The sequence below is a fragment of the Hyperoodon ampullatus genome, assembly GCF_949752795.1.
Source record: "Hyperoodon ampullatus genome assembly, chromosome: 12".
NCBI lineage: Eukaryota > Metazoa > Chordata > Mammalia > Artiodactyla > Ziphiidae > Hyperoodon > Hyperoodon ampullatus.
The window spans coordinates 51382037-51399161 of NC_136925.1; the positions used below are offsets into that span (position 1 = coordinate 51382037).

Here is a 17125-nt window from a genome sequence, read left to right on the forward strand (position 1 = left end):
GCCTGAAGCAAGTCCATGTGGGGCTCTATTACTTGCAGTCAAAGAAATTTGAATGAGATATATGGCAAGTACCACCTTTACCAATTGTCTTGTATTGTCCTCAGTACTCACTAAATGTTGAACACAGCAGAAGCACTCAAGAAACACTGAGATCTGCTCTGCCCAATGCAGTAGCCACTGACCACCTGGGCTATAGGGAATTGAAATGGGACTAGTACAAATTGAAATGGGACTTAAGAGTAAAATACACACACAATTTCAAAGGCTCAATTAAAATTATGTAAATTATCAATATACTTCTATATTGATTACATATTGAAATAATATTTATATATAGAGTTAAATAAAATTATTAAAATTGTTTCCACCTGTTTCTTTTTACCCTTTAAATGTGCCTACTTGAAAAGTTAAAACTATACATGTGGCTCACATGACGTTACATTATATAGCACTGATTTAAAATGATTTGTCTTCTTAAATCCAGAAACATGGGAAGGAAATTTGCTATTTCCCAGAATTTTAGAATTTATAGGGAAATTTATAGTTGTATCCTGTATAATTTGAGCTCTCCATACCCAGATTGTGGCATTTCAGAGAGTATTTTCTGTGAGTTTAGTCTCTTTATGTTATATACAAGATTAGATCCATTCCTTACTATGTATTCTTCTCAGATATATAATTATAATTAAGTTAATGAGCATTAGAAAACAACAGCAAAGGAAACATTATTGCTCAACCATATGTGCTCTGTAGCAAATTTTTAGTGATTGAGGGTTTAAGGCAGAAGCAGGATTATTTATTCCTTTCTACCTCAATCACTGAAAAGACTGATGTATTGAATGCAAGTCACTTTAATCTTCAGGTTCGAGAACATGTATTTCTGCTACAAGTTATCATTTCAAATAACGTAGTTTAGCTTTTTTGAGTTTCAACATAAATAAGATGAAAAGTTATCAAATTCCTGTCAGAGGGTATAGTATGAAATGACTCAATCTCTGAACACATTAAAAAATAAATATTTCATGAATTTCAGCTTGAAATTCATATTGTGTGCCAAAGAGAATTTATCATCAATACAAGCAGTACTTACTTGATACTCTTGCAGGTTTTTCTGCTAAAAATAAAGAAAAAAAGTCTTGCTTAACTCAGGTAAAATGCAAAGAAATTATACATCAATAGGCTATATAAATGTATCTAATATCTTTTGACTTTCTTCCTTATTGTTTAGGAGTTGGTGAAGAAATGTACCTCTCTATTGCCTGAGAACATGGATCTTTGTAAGCTGTGACAAAGTGAGAGAGTGGCATGGACATATATACACTACCAAACGTAAAATAGATAGCTAGTGGGAAGCAGCCGCATAGCACAGGGAGATCAGCTCTGTGCTTTGTGACCACCTAAAGGGGTGGGATAGGGAAGGTGGAAGGGAGGGAGACGCAAGAGGGAAGAGATATGGGAACATATGTATATGTATAACTGATTCACTTTGTTTTAAAGGAGAAACTAACACACCATTGTAAAGCAATTATACTCCAATAAAGATGTTTTAAAAAAAAGGATCTTTGAATAACTTAATCGCTTTTATGTGAGACATCAAAAAAGCTATTAATCATTGGAGATTTCACAACATATTTATGCTTTTTAAACACTCATTAAAATCAGCAGGATCTTTGTTAAATTGCTTTGGTTTAACTATAATTATACCTAACTCCAGTGAAATTGCTTTGTATGATGTAATTAATCTAAATATCTGCTTTACAGTTTGCAAATTCCATAAAATATATTATTGAGAATTATTTTCCTTCCACAGATGAATAAAGACAAATAACTACCCATTAGACTATAAAATATAAATCTTAAAAAGCAACATGCAAAATCAGCTTAATTTTTCATAATCATTTATTAGTTTCAATGAGGGATTATAATTCTTCAAATATGTTTTTCCATTAAACTGTATGAATGTAGGACAAAGATATAAAGTGGAATGATTGTCCCAAATACTACAGCAGACATTCTAACTTTCTGAAATAAAGAGGATTGGTAACATCTATATTCCATTAACATTAGTCTCATTTAAAGGGCTAGGTTTGAAAATATAATTTTTAAGGAATCTGCATAACATGTTTTACTTTGAGACTTATAGAGTTTCTGATATAAACCTAAGAATTACAAATTTAGAAAAGTTAGGTTAATGCCAAAAGAAAGGTTTATTTTTGTGGGGGGGATACTTATGTTTTCAGTGATATTACAGCAGCACGTGTATAAAATTGCAAAACAAACAAAATAATTCAGAAAAATGCTTTAGTAAAGCTAATGTTATAATTTTTCCTTTAAAAATACTAGCGTTGGCTAAAAAGACAGGAACTTAGAAAGGAATAAAATAAACATTTATTGAGATGCAATGAACCATTCGTTGAGTGAAGGAATGAATAAGAATGTGCCTGGGGCTTCCCTGGTGGCGCAGTGGTTGAGAGTCCGCCTGCCGATGCAGGGGACACGGGTTCGTGCCCCGGTCCGGGAAGATCCCACATGCTGTGGAGCGGCTGGGCCCGTGAGCCATGGCCGCTGAGCCTGCGCGTCCGGAGCCTGTGCTCCACAACGGGAGAGGCCACAACAGTGAGAAGCCCGCGTACCGCAAAAAAAAAAAAAAAAAAAAGAATGTGCCTGTATTCTCAACTAGCTCTAGGTTGGACTTGTGCTTTCACATATAACAATTTTTCCCTTCTGTGTATTCATAATATGAAGATCTTAGAAATAATGGACTCACAGAATAGAGTAAAAAAGGAGTATCCATCCAATGTCCAAATCCCTAGAATCCCTTGTGCAGCCCTCTAGTCTTAGCATTAATAGACCACATCCTTGGGGACAAAGTGGGGTACATTTTATCTTTGGGCTGCTCTGATTGGTAGAAAGCTTTCCCGTATATTTGCCACAGTGTGGTAGGATAGTGAAATGTAATTGAATGGGCTTAAGTCTTTGATGTCACATCCACTTGGAGGCAATTCCTGTCTCTATTATGTAAACACTGAGATGTTAGACTTCCCTTCATCTAGCATCAACTCAGCTTTAAACTGGGAATGATAATTGGTCCTGTACTAAGGAGGAAATTGAGCTAATAATAGGAAAGGATATATCTACAGGTTTTCAAAATAATCTATTTCTTTTCATTCTCTGGCTAAATATCTTAAAAGATATCAAGCTTTTGCAGAAAATTCCAATATAAAAATTGTGTTCCTGTATCTTTGTACAAATTTGATATTTCTCTTATTCTAAATGTTACCTCTTAATATTACTGATAATTGTGTCTAGATATGCCCTGCCATTACAAGTATACATACTACAGTAAGAAACAACAGGCAACCAGTGAAAAACAAGATTCCTCCCCAACCCCTGCCCCCCACCCCTGGTACACACACACACTAGGGATCTATGTATTTACTATGAATGAAAATTCTTGCTCAATTATGGCATGTTTACTTAGCACTTTAAAATTTAAAGCATTTACGTTTTGTTACATTTTGGATTAGTTAGATTCGCCTAAAATTTTATGACCCAGACTATATAATTCAGCTGTACGCTTATAGTTTTATGATAATATCACCAAAATAGGTCATCCTCATGTTAGGTAAAGAACATCTACCTGACATGTGCATGCTGGCATCTGCCTTCTACTACCCACTTTGCGTCTACATTGAATTAATTTCAAGGACCAGTATATAAATAATAAAAATATATACATGATATTAGCTACATTTTATGTAGTCATAGATAAAATGAATCTCGGCATCTCGGCTTCCTCTTTTTACTACTCTCTCATTCTTGACCGTAGTCATGCTGCAAAAGTCTTTTGCAATAAAAGAAATTCTTCTTCTGGTATGTACTCAAATATCTTATGAAGGTTTAGGTTGTTAATAGTTTCTATCTCCACATTTCCTAGTTTTCCACTGAAATGTAAGCTTTCTGCTAGATTTCCTACCTGTCCACTTCCTCTGCTGTTAGCAGTAGTGTATACCTACTAGACTTCCTTGCTTTAAAAAAAATTGTGTTAATATTAAGCACCAACGTAATTCAGGCACCTCCACATCAACATAGCATTTGAATCTTTACAAAGTTCAAGATTACCTTTTGTCACATTGTGTAATTGAAGACTTTCTTTTCTAGTTGGCACTGTATATAAAGAAAGTGTAAAGTAAAATATGAATTTTTAAAGAAAATTTTCATAAAATTTTGGTTCACTTCATCTCTAAGCTTTAGCAACATGAGAATAATTTAAATGTCTTAAATATTTTCTTGAGGCTTTAAAAAAACTTTCTCTTCTATTAACACCTAACAAAAATAAATGATTGTTTTGTTTGCATAAACAAAGATATAACATAATCAGTGATTTCAGGGTACTGAAATGAATTACAGACCATGGACAATGGGTCATTATGATTAACTGAATTTAGGTATAAACCAGAAGAAAAGTGTCGTCTTTTGTTTTTAACAATCTTTTTGGTATGGCTAAGAATGCTTTCCTCATGACTCGATAGAGTATTTCTCTAATGATTAAGGTCTTTGCAAGTTTTTTAGATAACTACATGGAAATTAGCGATTATCATATTATATTATGTAGTTTACTAAATAAATAAACCTAATGTTAAGAAAAAAAGCAACTTACAATGCAGCCTCTATCTAGTTGCTCACCAATGACCCAACACATGACTGCATACTGAAGGAGTGGCCTGCCATCCATTGCTCCTTTGACCCTGCCATTACCACATAGCCAGGATTATTGACCAAATTTCTTTTTTTAATCAGACCAGCAATCATCACATACATAAACAAAAGTTTTATTTAAAATTGAAATAAATTTTGACTCAAAATATTTTGACTTCAGGCCCTTTCAATCTTTTAAAAATTACCTTTTTCTTCTTTAAGATGTTTCATTTCTGCTTTTCTTATAGAGATAAAATGGTAATTAGAGTCATATACATATTTATTCATAGGTCTTCCTAAGGTTTGGAATTACATATTTTGTAGTCAATATTTACAATTCAGGAGTTATATGAAAAGAACTTTATGGTGTTAATTTAGCAATAATAGGTGGAGTTTGCTTTGAGATCTAAATTCCTGTTCCCTTTAGATATCTAATAATAATGCAATGCATACACCCGTTGCATGGGTAAACCCAAAATGAGCTGCAGTTCTGACACATGCTTTAAAATCAGTGTCCATATTTTCATGAATTGCTTTTAAGTAGTATAATTTGTGTAATTACATATTTTTGAATTCCTGTGTTTTTACCACTAATTTGATATACATGTCTTAAGACGTCTTTACCTTCACTTTCCTTTTCAGATTTTTCAATTTTCTTCTTCACTAGAGTGTAAAATAACAAGAAATCATTGGTTTATAAAACATAATTTCCTTACTCAATCTTGGAGTAAATATTTAGAGTTGAAATTTAATCCCATAAGTGAAAGGGGGTCAAGGCTCTACTTTTACAAGATGTGAAGAAAAAGTCTCCCTCCCATGTGTGAGAACATATGTATTTTTGTTACCCTTTGTTACTTGGCTTTGTAAGGCAGAGCCCCCTCCTTTTGTTTTTGTTTTTTACATGCTTTGAAGTAAAGCTAGAGGAAGCCATGCATTTATTAATAAGTTTAAATGAGTAACAGAAAAAAAATCTAAATTTTTTATTGTTATCTGTAGGAAATGAGAATTTGATCAGTGCTATGGATGCTCAGTAAATAAACTGTTGAGTAAAAAAAATGTAAGAGTCACAACATATCTCTGGGCAAAATGTGGACACATGCTTTTTAAAGCAGAGTTTTGGTTGATTGATGCTTTTCTTCAACTATATTTATCTGACAAGAGTAAGAAGGAAACCAATATTTAATGATGACAATGAAGTATGTAGTGGGAATGTTATATATGTTATTTCATTTAATACTTATAACAAGTCTTTTGGGAAGTCATTATGCCTGGCCTAATAGATGAGGAAACTGAGAATCTGAGCTGTTAAGTTATTTTCCCAAATGTTACACAGCTAGACAGAGACTCAAATTTAAATACTTTTTGCACAAATCTATGTTACCTCCTCTGGGAAAGTAAATATTTACCTGATGCTGTTACTTCTGATGTTTCCTCTTTAGAAAAAAAATAGAAAAAAAGGAAGAAAAATAAAAGGAAAGAATAGTTTTGTTTTTCAGTAGCAGACAACTGAACTTCATCTGCATGTATTTCCTATTAAATTCCAATAATAATGAAAACAGACATATACTCAAAATGGCACAGAGACATACTGGTAACTAATATTTCTGAAAACTGTAGCTAGAATCTATTCTGGAAATAGAACCACTCTACAAATTAATCTTAAACAGTCGATTCATATATGGTAGAAAGAATCAATCTGAAGTTCTTTGGGTGGTTTTCTCAATTACAATTATAAATCTCCATTACATAAATTTTTAACACCATCTGCACATGTGCATGCATGCATTCATTTATTAAATATTTATAAAGCAACTTCATGTATAAGATGTACTGAGTGCAATGGGTGGTGTTGAGAGATGAGATTTTAAAATATCACAAAAGTAAACTCAACTCATGATGACTACAGTCAGAGTAGTGAGACAAAAAATAAAAATGTTATTTGTCTTAGCCTATGATAATGTAGAACCAACCCTTCATTTTGCTCTTTTAGTAAATTCATAGAACAATTATTTTTAAAAATGTAACATGTCAGGCTTTAAAAAATATAGCTTTCCTCACAAATCAGTTCAAATGATAATATTTTCTATAAAACCAATACATTTAATTATCAGTCTAATATAACTTTTTTGGAAGCTATTTTCAAAGTTCAAGGAAAACTAGTTAAAATATTTTATAAGAATGAAGATGTAAAATAATGTTTCATAAACTAAGCAGTATTTGCCAATAATTATGCTGATATTTCATATTAGTATTCTAGTTTTGACTTTCAGCCCTTAATTTTTGTAATACCCTTCATATTAGTAGCAATTACACAAACTAAATATACTAGAGATTTTTGCCAACCCAAAGAAAACATTTAATGTGTAACGCTGGCATCGAATCCATTCAGAAGAAAATCGTAGATGCATTTCTAAGGAAGCTGTCGTAACACTCTTAAGGAAACAGGTTAGTCCTTGGCATTTAAAAACTTTAGGCTCAGCTTCTAGATACACTCTTGATTGATATGCAAATATTTCCCCCCAAGATAATGTCTAGGTCATAATTTAATGTACTAGTTTCATTTTTATGAAATTGCATAAAATTTCATAAATTTTCAAAAATTTCATATATTGTTGCATTCTTACTACCATTTGAAATGCCAAAATAAAACAGTGATTCTGAAATACTAAAACAACTCACCTTCAGCTTTTGAAAAAATATGAAAATAAAAAGCTAATGTGTTAAGATTAAATATTTGAAGACAGGCACTCTGTGTTCTGAACTTTTTTTTAACCCAGCAGTGATGATAAGGGGAATCTCCAAACTGTGTTTACTCAATACACCCTAACAAAAAACTGAAAGTACAGAAAAGAGAGATGCAACCACCTTTTTTTTTTTTTTTTTTTTTTTTTTGCACAGGTATTAGTTATGGTAACTGTGTTAATTACACAGATAATGACAACACAAGTCATTTTAGGCATTTCTTCACATACCCTGGTATAGAGTAATGTATCTAATAGACACTCAATAAATACTTGTTCAAGGATTAATGAATACAATACACACAAATATTCTTTGTCAGTAAGAATCATTTATATAGGTAATGGTGTAATATCTATTGCATTAATGAAATACCATACTAATTTTTACTGCATGTACAATTTAAAGAAACTATAAAATTAAAATTAATTAAATAGCAAATTCTTAAAATTTTAGAATGGTACACTTACTTGGAGTTGGTTTTGGTTTGTCTAAAAAGTAAAGAAGAAAAGAAAGAAAATAAAAGAAAAAGTCAGTGATCATTTTCTAGCTATAGGTAAAATATCAGGCTTTTATATTTCCTAATTCTGTTTGTTTGAGTTAAAATAGGAAAAGGCTAAACTTATATTAAAATGAGCAGTAGGCAATGCATTTTGAGTAATTTTTAAGTCATATTCCAATGAATTCCTCAAAGAAGTTGTAAAGCTTGAAAGTATAGTGTCTTCTTGGTCTCTTCTTATCACTGTAAAGCCTCATACTTCATTTTATGAAAAATGAATGCTCAGGATAATCTGAACTCCTTACTGTTTCTGAATGGCATAAAAGGTATATTCTGCCATGTCTTTTCAGAATACATATTAATATTAATTAATATTAACTATTTAAACTCTTCCAATCTAGTATTTTGAATAAAGAAGCTGACTTTATAAAATCTCAGGAAAGATAAGTGAATGGTGGGTGAAAAACACAAAGCTATACTATCTAAATACATGATTTATTTCTCCAAACTACCGTGTCTTCTGAAATTATTAACTAAAAGCATGAGTTATGCAGTTTTACATGTAAATAGTCATAGAAAACTAGACATTTCATCATGGTTGCGAAGAATTTGAATCATCCAAAATTAGGTCAACTAATTCATTAATGGTGGGAATAAAAATTAATATAATTTTTTAAAGAACAATTAGGGATGTCTATAAATATTACATTGAATGTATCATTGTCCTAAAAAAATTTACTAATTTTACCCCAAAGATAAATTTACAAAACTAGACAGGTAGGTATATTTTTTATTGTATATCATTAAAGAAAGCTTGTTAGATAACTTAAACATAGGTCAATCAGAGACTAGTTAACTGTATACAACTGTACAATAGAAGACTATTAATGAAGAAATGCTTTATGTACTGATATAAAAAGATCTTCAAAAATACATTCTTAAATAGAAAAACCTAGGGACAAAGCTATTTATAGTATGTCATGATTTGTGTAAAAAAAGTGGGAATATATATATATATATATAATTCGTATATACGTATGTGTATATGTCTTTTATATATATTGCTAGAAGGAGATATTAAAAAATAACAATGATTACCTATCAGACATTTTTGGATATTTTGGGAATGGGAACTGGTAGAATAGGAAAAAAGAGGAGAGGGAGGGATATTTTCACAGTTAGCCTCCTATATGCCTTAGTGTTGAACCATGCCAAGTATTATATATTTTTTAAATTGAATAATAGTTGTAAAAGTATTAAGCTATTATAGAATGGGATAACTTCTATTTTAAGCAATTAAACCAAGTTGAAATTCATGACTAGTTTTCAGTGAAATGTTATATGTGCAATTTGACAGGATATTTTACAGTATATAAACAGTGAATCAACATTACCAGTATGATAAATGATATTAATATTGACATCAGTGAAATACTGAATATTTTGGAAGGGTCTTATGACCCATGAAGGCAAATACTATTTTGTTAATACTGCTGTATTATAATAGAATGCTTAGCAATCCATGTATATTGGTTATAATATTTAGCAAAATGTTTATCAGCACTACCACAGCCCTTATATTAGATAAACTAGATTCTACCACAAAACCACAAGACTAAACATTATCAAGAAATAAAATGAAAGGTACTTATATGTTTTGCTTTAATTTTCAAATTTAATAAAAATAGTGAATTAGGTCAGAATATAAACCAGAAAGGCAAAAACACCTGTTTTTATAGATGGAGATTCTTTTTCTTGATGTTCAGCTTTTTCTAGAGAGAGAAATCAAAATTAACTGACACTCTGTAGATTGTTTGCATAGCAAGCAATTTAGCATTTACATATTTGCAGGTGATCCTCAGCATGCCTCCAAAGCCATTTGCATGTAACTTGGAACACAGAAAGCATATTACCATAGAAACACATTATAAACAAGGTCAGGTTCATTCTCAGGACATCCTGTAAGATACTTCAAAGGCGCTAGCCCTCTTAGGGCCATGTGGTATAAGAAGAAGATAGAATATGACAAAAAGGAGAATAATAATAATAGGATTTTTCTTTCTTTGCTGAAGGTTGAATCATTCTTTGAGCATATTTCAAACCAGATGACATTTGCCTTTGGCATTTTACAAGCTCCCTTTTTACCTCTCTGACTCCTACTTCCTTTCTTGCCACATCAGAAGCAATTTGGTGCTGGTCAGAAGCAATTTGGTGCTAGTCATTGGTTTCTTGTTGAAAATGTAACCTAGACTTGCCTTATTCCAAAAGTGCAACACTTTGTATTTTCATTTTTCTGGAACACCCTCTCTTTTCAGGTTCAGTTAGAACTCTCACAGATTAATCTCAAGTAAATCTAGGACATGACAACTGTAATCAAAATGTGGAATTGATATTCTTCTCAGCCCTTTGAAAAATATTTGAATTAAAGTAAATTTTAGATCTCTCTCTTTCACCAAAAGTGGAATTTCAAATAAAGTTATATAGGGTAGGATATTCTGAATGGAGTTGAGAATATTTGGAAATACAGCAGATCACTGCTAAGTGTTAGTTCTTACTAATCATTTCCAGGTTTAGTCCTCCTGAACTGTTCTGGTTTACCTGTCTTTTCCTTCCCTCGTCCTGAATTTGGAGATTCTCTGAAATCACTATTATTTCCTCCCCATCATCTTGCACCAACAATGAAGTAAGTGGGGAGATGTGGGATCTATGTTGTCATAACGTTTAATTGGATATTTGTAAATTAGGGATTGATAGCATTCAAGAATGAACTTCCATGAACTTAAGTTGTATAAATTTTAGTGTTAAATAAGCATGCACAATAAAAGAAGCCAATATTCAAGTTATTAAACTGTCATAATAACACTGCAAAAGTATAATAAATTAAAGTAAAAATAGTATAAAATATATATTCAAAATACATGCAATAGGTTCTGGGAGGTGATTACGTTCTTTTTAGGCTCCATATATTTTGCCATATCTCCTGAATCACTAATATGACCTCCTAACTGGTCTCACCAAATTCATCTTTGGACCTTGTCAATTCATTTTTCATACATGAACCAGAGAATATTTGACAAAAGCCACTCATATCTTCATCCAAGCCTCTGTTTCACAAATATATGTATGAACCAATATCACAATTTTGGACATATTTACTACCTGTGACAATGGGCAAATATTCACACTTTTCTGAGCCTAATAGTCACCTTTTAAACTCTCTACACCAGTAATATCTGTATGACTCCTGAACAATAAAATGGACAATCTTTAAAATCTATACTCATGAGAAAATTCCATGATTTTAATAAACAAATGGCAAAACGTTTATAATTCATAAAATTATGAATAACATTAATACCAAAATCTACCTACCATATAATTAATGCTGCCTATAGGAAACAAATTAAAAACAGTATGCGGTTCATAACACCAAAAATTGTATATCATTTCATTTTCCTTTGTTATTTATTATGTATGTTTAAAAGATTGCCCATTTACCCTAACTTCTGTGTTATTTTATAGCCTGTATGGACTCACTCTTTTAGTATTAATAATAGTGATACCACTTCCAAAGATTTCTTCTGTATAATTATACTGAATTATTAATTAGTAGTGAAAGATAAAGATGTTAAATCAAAGCTGTAGCAATAACGTTAATTTATCACCTATAGAGGTACTTTAGCCTTGGGCAATGCTAAAAATAACAATTGGGAAAAAAACCCCGAGCAAATTGTTAAAGTTAAAATGGCCAAGCGATACTTTCCAGATTTTATTTTCGTCTCTTACTTGTTGGTTTGGGTTTGACTGTGGAGAATGAGAGAAAGCAAATGGCATATGATGAATACAAACCATGGAAAAAAGTAACTCTTTAGCATTTGTATTTATTCCTTCTTCATTTTAAGTTCTCATCTTATCTTAAGCTTAATCCATTCTCTCTGAACACTATTATTTCACTGTCAGCAAATACATTAAACACACTGCTTATTGAAAAACTAAGACGCACACAATTTTATGTAAAATTTGAAACAATCTATATATTTGGGACACAAATACATTGGGCTAGTTTCTTCATAATCTCCAAATACCCATATAACTAAGTGAGATGCTTAACACTTCAGGGTGCAAATTAGAGGAATTTTAACTAAAATTATGAGCTAAGGCAATGACTGGAATAGAGTACAATGATTGTATGGGGTAATATGAAAATAGGGTTCCTTTCTCATGAAATATAGTCTATAATTTCTATAAATAATTAGTTATCTCCTGAAATCTATTATATTTTCCTCTGAGAACTGTATTCAAATCCTGATTATCTCAGTTAAAAGAAAGAAATTACTTCACAGGCCTTTTCCTTTGTAATGATTTTTAGTAAGAAATGGGACTCCATTCATGGCAGAGGTAGGTAAGATTTCCATCTTGGGATCAAATGGAGAAGATACAGTGTTTCAAGATGTCAGTTGAGATGGAGACTTAATTTTGTTCATCCTTTTAGGAAAGTACTTCAGAATTTCAAGACTGTATACACTCTTTTTTTTTTCTCACATGAAATGATGGTTTGATATTTTTGCTTTGATATTATATGTTCTATTGATCATCATTCAAGGCAGATTTTAAAAAGTTACACAATCATATAAGTCTCTGCGGAGCTCTCATGAATGGAAATCATTCCATCTAATACATGAACAGCAGACAGTTTCAAATTTCTGTGATTTTAAAATTTGAGGAAATGTGTTTTGAAAATGAGATTAAACACCTAAAAATAGTACATGATAATCAATGCATGACATAACTTTCCTTGTGAATTATCTGTAAGCTTAGGTCAATCACACTTTAAAAAACTAAAGTATGTCACTCTAGTTTTCCACTGTTAATTTTTATTGAGTATAACTTTTACTTATTTACAAGAATCAAGAATCTTAGAATTTATGGCACTAAGAGTGCACATACTTCAGTAAAGATGTGTGTGTCTGTGTTTGCACATGTGTGGGTGTGTGCAAACATAACATAAAACTGATACATAGAAGAAAAATCTAAAATAGCTCATTTACCTGTTTTTTCTATTGTGATGGCTTTTGCCTGCTTGACAACTTTTTCATCTGTGATAAGAAAAAATATTAACACAAGTGGAAATTTTAAATGTATCAGTACAAAACAGTAACACATTTCAACCTTGATATTTTGTATTTTCTTTGAAATAACACCAATACTGAGACAAGCTTAGCTGTTTTCTCAATAAAACAGCAAGTGATATCTTTTATTCAAATTGGATGGGAGCAAAAAAAAAAATTTGTCCAGCTGCATATGTCCTTTGCAGCTTTCTTGCCATAAAAGTTTTCCTAATTCAAATGGTCCCCTAACCCCTAACCAAAGTATACTCTATCCTTTGTCTTCACTGTATTTCACTGTATTTATCTACACTGAAGTACACGTAAAACATGTACTCCCTTTTCATTATTGAATAAGAATAGGAAGAAACAATTTTTTATCTTTCTTGAGCAAGATACCTCCCTGAGAACGCAGGATTAGCCTGGGAACCCAAGTTTTTATGTTGCAAAGCTGGGGAAGGGCAAAGGTGGTGCATTTATGGGATGTCTTCTATGCTGTATGTTTTTGTAGACATAGTCAAATAGATTTGGGTCAAAGTAGAGGGATTAGTAAAATGATTCTATATAAAATTAAACTTTTCAAGTATTCAGCAGTGAGAATGAATCAGTTAGTCAAATATCCTAATTAGAAGGTTTCACTGGGAAACAGAATTTAGAGTATGAATGTGACCACTGAAATAAAAGAAAGATGTGGCTAGAGGGCAATGTCTTTGTTATACACTCAGAGACTAAACTCTCTCCTTCTCTCAGTATTTCACCTCAAAAATGGTTGATATTTAGGACAGAAAAGAAAGTAACAGGGTTTACTATTCATTATATCAGGAGGTTCTAAAAGTTGTTTCTAAAGTTTTGCTTATGTCTATACAGACTGCTCTTCTCACCTCCCCATAGTCTGCTTCTGCTTTATTTATTTCTATGGTTTCTGTTGTTGGTGTCTCATATTCTTTAAAGCATAAACAAGTAAAGTCAAACTGACTCAAATCCATTGAAAAGAGATTGTATAAAGTAAAATTTTAAAAACATAAGCAAAAAGTTTCCTAAGATACATTTAAAGAAAGTATGCTTTTACCTTTGTAAAGATTCTGGCCTAACTATGTTCACAACATCAGGGAAACAATAAAGGACAATATTCTACAGAATAACTGGGGCTTGACACAACCTCAAATTTAAATTCATATTTAATTGGCTTAAATTAAGATTTAAATAAAGTTTCTATTCTTAAATAAAAACTAATTATTAAGATAGTCTTGGTAATTTCTCTATTTCTCCTTATGAGCAAAGCCCATTGGCTTACCTCTACTTTCTACAAAATGTAGGACCAAGAATAAGAAGATGAATGAAAGAGGAAGGATGAAGGGAAGCAGGAGGAAATATTGATTTCCTTTTCTTGGGATTTTTGGAATTCAAGATGATCATGTTTGAATGAGCCATTCTGAATTACAAGTTTTCTAGTGATGTCTTGTCCCAAACAGAACAAAACAAAATGAAATATAAAGACCATTCATCTGAATGCTGGCAAAGATGGTCTTTGTGCTAAGCTAAGTCTCTGATCGGAAGGGATCACGAGCTATGTAGTTATATCTGGCAGGTCAAGTTCTCAGCATGAACTATGAACCATCCCTAATAACTTTAGATTTGACTCTAAGCTCATCATCCTGTTAAAACTAGAACATTGAGAGACAATTTGATACTATTGTACAAATAACACCTGCAAAATACCTGGTTTACCATGAGAAACAGTCTTTTCTGGTTTCACTATGTCTTGTTCTGAAAATAATAAAAAAGAAAATCTTTTCAGATATTTAGAAGCTTTATAAATTAACATATGGCGAATTTTCTCTCTGACGTGGTCCAGTGATTTGTTTAGTAGAAAAAAATTGACAGATTTTAACAAATGTGTCCATGGAGAAAAACTGTTTCTTAATTTTCATGTCATTTCATGTAGTTTAAATAAAAAACTTAAAGGTTTTGGTTGCATGAAAACAATATACAAAGAATTCTTATTTACATTTAAGCACCTATAAATTCCAAAGCATAGGCTGTAATAAAGTATAAATACTGAGGCATAGATTTCAAATATGTATTAGTAAATATATTTAAGTTTTTTGAAAAATTCTGTATCAACTTTATAGATAAAATTCAGATACATACTGTGTATTTGAGCTTTTTCGGATGAAGCTAGAAAATAAACATTCAAAATTATAAAAATTTCAATTAAATCACCTGCAAAATTGTAGTATTTAATAATAATAAATGAAAGTTTTAAATATTACTAGGCCTAAATAGAAGTTTTAAATGGTATTGGGTTTCTGATTTAAAAAAAAAAAAGAGGTAAAATTCAAAGTGTTCATATCTGGTAACACATACTCTTCTGCAGCAAATAAATGTACTCAGGAAAATAAATAATAAGATAGTAAGTAGTTAGGCATTTTTAAGCCTTGATACATTAAAAAGATACATTATTTACAAGAAAAACTAGACTCAAGCTTATGATCAGTTGTCAGGTAAGCTCTGGTAAGAATTAAAGGAATAAGATAGTATTGTGTATACATATAGACTTGGATTCTTGAATTTGTTTTTATTTAAGAATCCTGTTACATAATTTTTTTTTTTTTTTTTTTTTTTTTTGCGGTACGTGGGCCTCTCACCGTTATGGCCTCTCCTGCCGCGGAGCACAGGCTCCGGACGCACAGGCTCAGCGCCACGGCTCACGGGCCCAGCTGCTCCGTGGCATGTGGGATCTTCCCGGACCGGGGCACAAACCCATGTTCCCTGCATCGGCAGGCGGGACTCTCAACCACTGCGCCACCAGGGAAGCCCTACATAATTTTGTATAATGAACAAATAGCATCCATAGAACCTGAGGGTTTTGTTGACTTGCCTCAGGTGAGTAATTAGATGGTACCAGAACTAGGACTTACACATTAAATAGCAGTGTAAACTTGGAAAGATTGCCCTTATTTTAGATAAATGTTGCCTCTTAATAAAATGATTGTTAGTCTGGGACAATCTCTTAGTGATATCACCCAGGGTTTTGAGTAAACCAGACCTGGGCACAATTCTAGCTCCAATATTTATTAACGTGAAAATCTTGGAAAAATAACTTTCTAAACTTGGTCTATTGAACTGTTTCCACAGTTATGAAACATGGGTAATAATTGTCATGTTGCATGTCTCTCCTAGTGATGGGATGAAAATGGAATCTTATGCTATTCCTCAGCTCTAGAAGATGCTTGGTAAGTTCTTGTCCTCTTTCCCTTCAAATCTCAGTAGCCTATGATTTCATGATTTTATAACTCTGGTGTGTTATCAGAAATAAACATGATTATACTAGGCTTTGAAGAACTCCAAGAAATGTCTCCTGAAACCTGGAGTCTCTGCTGAGGTTCACTTAAAGCCATATTCTAGATGTTTTTGCCTATGGAATATCCCCATTCTCACCTAATCCAGTAGTGTGAAACCATATTGAGCAATGGAGTAGGGAAAATAATGAGGATCTGGAAGACTCTGTGTAACTCTCCATTGGTGGGTAGTAAGCCTTTTTTAGTACTAAAATAACAGCAACATTAGCTCTGTGACTAAGAATAAAAATATTGTTACCTGGCTTTGCTTCCTTTTTAACTTGCGACTCTGAAGGGGAAAACAAAAGATAGAAATTTTTAAATCTGAAAAAATAAACTAGAGCACAAATTCATTTTTGGACACTATTTTATTTCTTTTACCATAATTTGAAAAAGCAGAATTTTAGTAAAAATTATTTTAGTTTCCTACTGGCTTGTCAGTACTGGACTATTGAACACATAGTAGTTAAAATCATGATATGTACTTGTCTGTCACTAAGTTATTGCTACTGCTAATGGATTTCAACATGAATTTTCTGTTTTCTCAAGATTATTGTTGTGGAGAATAGTTCTAATGTCCACATAAGATAAATGACTTGATGATAGGAGTTGGAAGAGTTTTTCTTAAATATATGTAATTGTGATTCAGAAATTTAGACCATGTTATGGCTTGAATTGTGTGCCACAAAAAAATATTTGAAGACCTAGTAGAAAATAACTCAGAATGTGACCTTATTTGGAAA

The 17125-nt window shown here is 31.9% G+C and overlaps 1 protein-coding gene across 1 annotated transcript in view; it reads right to left on the reverse strand.

The window, feature by feature from the left end:
* The window catches only part of TRDN (triadin), a gene marked incomplete at both ends in the record, with an annotated part of 296330 nt that overhangs the window by 12447 nt on the left and 266758 nt on the right, over nt 1-17125 (reverse strand). Inside the window, 8 exon segments of the mRNA XM_079716733.1 lie at nt 1091-1114; nt 4123-4167; nt 4905-4931; nt 5323-5361; nt 7908-7928; nt 12985-13032; nt 14761-14808; nt 16642-16671. Of these exon segments, the coding sequence (XP_079572859.1) occupies nt 1091-1114; nt 4123-4167; nt 4905-4931; nt 5323-5361; nt 7908-7928; nt 12985-13032; nt 14761-14808; nt 16642-16671 (282 nt within the window).